Source organism: Podarcis vaucheri, assembly GCF_965113315.1.
Source record: "Podarcis vaucheri genome assembly, chromosome: 2".
Classification (NCBI taxonomy): Eukaryota; Metazoa; Chordata; class Lepidosauria; order Squamata; family Lacertidae; genus Podarcis; species Podarcis vaucheri.
The window spans coordinates 106,907,755-106,914,403 of record NC_138760.1 but is presented as its reverse complement, the minus strand read 5'-3'; the positions used below and the strand labels follow the sequence as shown (position 1 = coordinate 106,914,403).

The 6,649-nt window shown below is 44.8% G+C and overlaps 1 protein-coding gene across 1 annotated transcript; it reads left to right on the top strand.

Moving 5' to 3' along the window:
• Positions 1 to 489: 489 nt before the first annotated feature.
• SNTN (sentan, cilia apical structure protein) lies at positions 490 to 5,377 on the top strand. The gene is made up of 4 exons (XM_082210852.1): positions 490 to 678; positions 1,551 to 1,585; positions 2,636 to 2,775; positions 3,792 to 5,377. Exons 1-4 carry the CDS (start codon positions 563 to 565, stop codon positions 3,948 to 3,950), a joined length of 450 nt encoding a protein of 149 aa, XP_082066978.1. The 5' UTR covers positions 490 to 562; the 3' UTR covers positions 3,951 to 5,377.
• The last annotated feature ends 1,272 nt before the right edge of the window (positions 5,378 to 6,649 follow it).

Genomic DNA, 6,649 nt, shown 5'->3' with positions numbered 1-6,649 from the left:
CTTTCAACTTTGTGTGCTCATTTGCCAAAGATGCGCCGCGCCAGCGGCAGCACTTGTCATTCACAACAGCGGCACTTGTCAGACTCAACAAGTATAAGTCTATTGTAAAAAAATGAGCAAATAATAAAGTTTGTTTCTTTTCCCTCCCCTCTTTCGTAAACAAGAGATAAGGCATAAGCGTGGTGTCTGCCATAAGCATAATGAAAGTTAATTAGGAGCTAAACTAAATTTGAGGGTGCTGGGCAGATCTTTGCACCCCGGCGTGTATGCTAAAGACTCCCCTGCTCAAGATGGTTTTTAGCACCATGCACTGAAGCAGCCTGAGCCAGGTGTGTTGCACAAGCAGCAATGAGCTTCCTTTGTTAATCTCTTAGCTTAGAATGTCCTCCCGGGCTGATTTATTTTGCCAGCAACTTAGTGACCAGAGAGCCTTCCCATTATTAATAGGCCTGGCTGGTGAACAGGCTGCACCCCCTTCCCCCTTCACAGCTTGTGTTTGTCTTTTTTTACAACCTCGGAAGTTGCTAAGAGATCGTAAACAGTGCTCAGGCTGTAGCAAAAGATGTGTGGCTGTGCATCTAGCGCTGCGGACAAAAAGTCATATTCTCTAAATCAGACGGGAGATGCTTCTTCTTCAAAGAAAGGCACAAATTCAACTTCCAAGAAGATGGCCAAGCCGTAAGTGTTAATCCTGACCTCTTTCCCTCTAACAGGCTCTCCTACAGTTTCCTTGCTCTCTGTGTCTGTGTGAATGAGGTTCCACAGGAGAGGAAAAGACAGAGGTTTCACAGCTTGTGGGCTGGGCTGTAATGAGTTTCTCACACTTCGGCAAAACTAATCATACTGTCTATTAAAATGTTTAAATCCTAGGGGAGAATAGGAAAATCCTCCAAGAGCATTTTCTTGATAGGCGCTTTAAAAAATTGATTACTTTATTTTTCAAACTTATATCCCACAGTTCCTTTTGAAATCCCAGAGCCACTTAGATGGGCTTCTCACTGGGCAACTAGCAAACCCAGGTCGACTCCTAGCCACTGCTTCACTAAGGCTAGTAGAGGGAGTAGAGTCCACAAACAGAAGCCGGAATTGTCCAAAATGAGTTGAAAACATCGGAGCCAAGTCCTAAGGGCCGAGGTCCCTTTGCCACCCCCTTATAAAATATTTGGGGGGCTGCCCCCCCAAGTTAATGAGCTTTGCCATTCAAATGGTGTAGGTTGCACCATGTCATGTGATTATGTGGGGCAGGGCTTACCTGCCCCCCAATATTATATTCAAGTTGGCACCCCTGGTTCTAAAGGTCTTTTCTTAAGATGTGTTCAATATACACAGGCACAGATTCTATTATTGCATGCAACCGAATCTGATTATGTTTTGAGGGGCATTACATTTTTATCCTATATCTCAGAAAAGAAAAGAAACTTATAACGAAAAGGAGAGTGACCAGCCCAATATTAAAAGCCCTCCCACTATGCTCTCAGATAATAAAAAAATCATTTCTTGCTACATTAACCACCCAGATATACCAGTAACAATGTCTATTTAATTTCCAGTATTCCAATATCCAAGCAGCTGGCTTCCATAAAAGGTAAGTGAGCTACTCCCCTTGTATCCTTTATACATCCATCTATTTTCCTGGACAGGGCAGCATAAAATGCTGTGATGCACATAGCATTTCTAACAACGTTTACTTCTAACCTTATTCTATTGGGCTTACACCCAGGTTATTGGGGTTAGAATTGCAACCTGAATATATATTGCAACACAGAGCACACATCATTCCCATCCCAAAGCCAAATGTTTTTTAGGTTCTCCTAGGACTTGCCAATCAGAAGGTTGACGGTTCAAATCCCCACGATGGGGTGAGCTCCCGTTGCTCGGTCCCAGCTCCTGCCAACCTAGCAGTTTGAAAGCACGTCAAAGTGCAAGTAGATAAATAGGTACCACTCCGGCGGGAAGATAAACGGTGTTTCCATGCGCTGCCCTGGTTCGCCAGAAGCGGTTTAGTCATGCTGGCCACATGACCCGGAAGCTGTACGCAGGCTCCCTCGGCCAGTAAAGCAAGATGAGCGCCGCAACCCCAGAGTCGGCCACAACTGGACCTAATGGTCAGGGGTCCCTTTGCCTACCATACATTACTCAGAGGGGAGGGCATTCCATCAATGGAGTGCCACCGCTGAGAAGCCCATTCCTGCATCACTACAGAATGAATTTCTTCCCACACCAGAATGATAACAAGGCCCCTCTATAGATTTTAAGGGTTAGGCAGGCTCAGGACTATTTTTGCAAAATGGCAGCTCTAACCATCAGCCTGAATCACAGCCCTCTCTTAGTCTGCAAGTTTGTTCCACCTCTAAGCAGGCATCCATAGTGCTGGGCTCTATTACAACACACCGGACCACCGCTAAGGGTCTTCTAAGCCTTCCTTTGAATCCTGCAGCCGGCTCTTCTGCAGGTAGCTCACAACCATCAACACCCTCGCCATACAAATGCAGTATGCAGTGTCATTGCTGTCAACTGCAGGAAGCTCAGAATAATTTATTCTCACTGACTCTGGACTCTACTGTTCTTCTTGTTGTTGCTGCTGCTTAAAAAACTGCTTCCGTTGGCCTCCCACTTATTGTATTTCGTCCCTCAGCTCTAGGGAAAGGCTCAGATCTGGAGAAAGCTGTTGCGACAGCAGCCTTGGTTTATGACAACGTTGCAGACACAGAGGGCAAGCTCAGCAAAGCCGAAGCAAAAAAGTTGCTCGAGACTCAGTTTGTGCATTTCATGCAGGTAAGTGATCAAGCTGGTGTAAAGGGAACATCGGGGGAAGAGACCAAACTCCTCAGCCCTAGGCCAAGAGCATTGCCAGGCCCAGTTGAAAGTACCAATATCACCTTTAATAAAGCCTTAAAGCCTCAGCTTTCTGGGGTTTAGAATATGTGAAGGAACACCTGCTGAGAGCTACAGGGGGTGAGGAGTTGCATGGCACCCAACATCCCATTGCTAGCTGAACGGGGGCTGGTGAGGGTTTAGGGGCCCAGAATCTGGAATTCCCATTTCTGGTGATCTTCTTATAATAATTTAATAATAATAATTTATTATTTATACCCTGCCCATCTGGCTGGGTTTCCCCAGCCACTCTGGGCGGCTTCCAACTGAATATTAAAAACAATCTTCTTCTTCTTCTTCTTCTTCTTCTTCTTCTTCTTCTTCTTCTTCTTCTTCTTCTTCTTCTTCTTCTTCTCCTTCTCCTCCTCCTCCTCCTCCTCCTCCTCCTCCTCCTCCTCCTCCTCCTCCTTTTGAAGGGTAAACAACATTTGGTGAACAGTTAATCTTATGTGGGATCCTGTTGTTGGTTTTTTAGTATTATTGCTGCTGTTTTCATTACGTTTTCTATTGCTTTTCTCTTAATACAGTTTTCTATTTTGTCGGCTGAGAGGACCAAAGAGCAGCATATGAGATTTTAGTATAAGCTCCTCTCCAGGCCTTAAAAAAAGCAGTGTGTTTTCAGAGCCTTTCTTCTGGCCACTTCTTCTGACATCAATCCATGTCAGCTGGTCACACATACCCTTTCTTTTCTTTTCCTTTTTAGCATTGCTATTTGTGCCTTTGGCATGCTTGCACCGAACGCATTTGACTGTGTCTGTTAATAGTCTCTTGACGTGCGGAACTTCCCCTTAAATTGACCCTGATTCTGCAACCTGTCTAGGAAGCATGTTTTGGAGCTGTTCTGCTCTCCCTCATTAGCAGCTGTGATGAAAGCAGCTTCCATATTTTGCCACAACATGATTCACGTTTTTTCACAGGGTCAAGAAACCAAGCCAAAATACCAAGAGATCATTTCTGCTCTTGAGGAGAACAGGGACGGCGAAATTGACTTTGAAGACTTCATGGTTCAGTTGCTTAGCCTCACCCTGATGTCTGATCTCCGGGAAGAGATCCGAAACGTGAAAAAAACAAAGTGATAAAGGATGCTGGATTGAACAGATCTTTTGGGTGGTGGGATGGGGGGGAGAGAAACTAAGGGGAGCACCTTATTTTTATGGCATGTTTCCAGAATGAAAGATAGATCACTGGTATCCTTGGCAGAATTGTGGAGCACAGACGTATGGGTGACTCCCCACTTATGCAGGGGTTTCATTCTGGCACCCTGCGTGCATAAGTGAAAATTCTGTAAGTAGGGAGCACACTCTAAATACACTTTTCATGCCCTCTCTGCCACTGTCTCTCCAATTCAGATCAAAAATGCTGTACCAAAAATATCCGCAATGGGATTGAAGCTCTGGGGGCAGCTATCCCACACATCAGCTGTTAGGCGGGGAGGCTGAGCAGCCTAAACAAATTCCGACTGTGCCTCCAGTCTCTTTTCTGCCCCCACTGAAGTCCTCTTCAGACTCCGGGGAGAGTCTCCTCACAAGCCACCAGGACTCTCCAGCTCTCTCTCTTGTGCATGCCATTTCCTGGTGTAAATGGAATGATTTAATTTCCTGGCACCACGCATATACACGGTCACACACAAGTTCATCGCACGCAAATTGGGGGATGCCAGTATTCTAAAAGGGGAGAAAAGGCTTTTTTAAAAAAGGTTATCTGCCTTCCGTTAGGCTCTAGTGTGACCATCAAGGATCAGATGAGTAACCAACAACCCAAATCTGTGCAGGTTTGCCCATTGAACTGTGGGACCTATTTGGAAGTAAGGGTGCATTTGGCTGCCAGAGATTGCAATCCTGTGCACTCTTATCAGACAGCGTCTCATGAAACCTTTGGATCAATAAGCTTTTGAGTACATATGCATAGGTTTGGGCTGTAAGAGCAATTTGCATTTCAATTGCACGTTAAAGGGCGAAGCAGTATGGCCCAAATCCAGAGATACTGGTGCGCAAGAAGGTGTTGCATGAAGCAAGCAATGGGGGTGTGAAGGTTTTGAGTGTTGGCCCCAAATACCTTACAAGCATTCCCATCCACACCAAGACAGATGAAATGGGAATGTGCATTTTCTGGAGTGATGGAGAAGGCATGAGTTGACTCACATAAGTGTCTTGCCCTTACTGAACTCCACCTGCAACCCCACGTCTGTTAGATTACATACGCATTATGCCCTGCATCACGCACTCCCTTGTACCGTCTCCTCCACAAGAACCCCAGCTGGGTGAGCATGTGAAGCAGCCTTAAGGGTGGACCAGGTCTACAATACAAATAGTTTCATCCCCTAGGTATGTTCACTGACTAGGCTATTGTGTGGAAAATGTATAGGAAAATACCTAGAGTTAGTATTGAGGACTTCGGATGCTGCAATTAAAAGTAGGCTTATTGAGCTGAGTTGAAAGATTATATTGACTCTTAGCCTGATGCATTATAACGAATAAAATTAACTCTAAACCAAGACAAATAACGGTTTATCTATTTATTCTTGCAAAAGGTACAGAGCTGTCAAAAGCACAGAATTTCCTTAACGTTATTTCACATGAAGTACATTCTCAGAAAACACATTTATGAATGATATCGCTAGGTTTGTCCTGAGAGACTGAAACAGTTGGAGGATGTGTCTGGGAGCAGGGCAGTCTGAATGCTACCTTATAGCTTTACAAGTTCCTGTTTATGAAAAGTTCCGGAACTTCAAGCAGAGTGTTTTAGAGCAACTGTCTATTAGCGTAAACACAGTGCCTGTACTTTGTGAAGACTCCAGAGATCTGAAGGGAAGACTCTTTCCTGTTCTGTAGAATCTGGTCCTCCATGTAGGATGATGACCAGATGCAAAAAGAGAATAGGATCTCCGTAAACCTTGGAAGTCAAACGGAATCTATTCCAGAAGTCCTTTCGACCTCCAAAATGTTCAGAAACCAAAGCACAGCTTCTAATTGGCTGCAGGAAGCTCCTGCAGCCAATCGGAAGCCATGCCAGACATTTAGCTTACCAAAATCGTCTGGAAACCGAAACACTCACTTCTGGGTTTCGATGATTCGGGAGCCAATTTGTTCAGGAGCCAAGGTACGACTGTATAAGAAACCTATTCAATGCAAGGCATAGAGTTTTTGGCTCTGCCCTGGTTTGCCAGCATGGTCATGGCTGCCTTATATAGCTGTTTGAATATTGTACTATTATAGACCTGGAGTGGATCTACAAACAGGGGTGGAAAGGCTATAAATAAGTCAGAAATTAAATTGTTATAACAAAAGCGGGGAAAACACTATGGAAAATCACAAAGAATATTTTTCCCTCTCCAGCACTATCTGGTGTTGCATGTTTATAACGCATTCAAAGTACTGCTTTTTTGACTAATGTAGCTTGGATTCACTTCCTCACTCAGCCATGAGGGGTGACTGTGTGAAGTAATCATTAGCTCACAGCCTAACCAACCTTAGCAAGGTTGTCATAAGAATCAACTGGGTGAAAAAGAGAACTATGCATGCCCTGAGCAGCTTGGAAAAAGAGTAGGATGCACATGCAGTAAAATAAAATGGCGGAAAACTAGTGGATGCAAAATGCAAAGATACAGAAGAGGAGGAGGAGGAGGAGGAGTTTGGATTTGATATGCAGCTTTATCACTACCCGAAGGAGTCTCAAAGCGGCTAACGTTCTCCTTTCCCTTCCTCCCCCACAACAAACACTCTGTGAGGTGAGTGGGGCTGAGAGACTTCAGAGAAGTGTGACTGGCCCAAGGTCA

What these genes read in the sequence shown, in the direction of transcription:
- SNTN (XM_082210852.1), top strand. Translation starts at nt 563, where the DNA reads ATGTGTGGCTGTGCATCTAGCGCTGCGGACAAAAAGTCATATTCTCTA. An exon ending in GCAGCTGGCTTCCATAAAAG is followed by an intron (nt 1,586 to 2,635) that starts GTAAGTGAGCTA and finishes TTCGTCCCTCAG; the next exon opens with CTCTAGGGAAAGGCTCAGAT. An exon ending in AGTTTGTGCATTTCATGCAG is followed by an intron (nt 2,776 to 3,791) that starts GTAAGTGATCAA and finishes GTTTTTTCACAG; the next exon opens with GGTCAAGAAACCAAGCCAAA.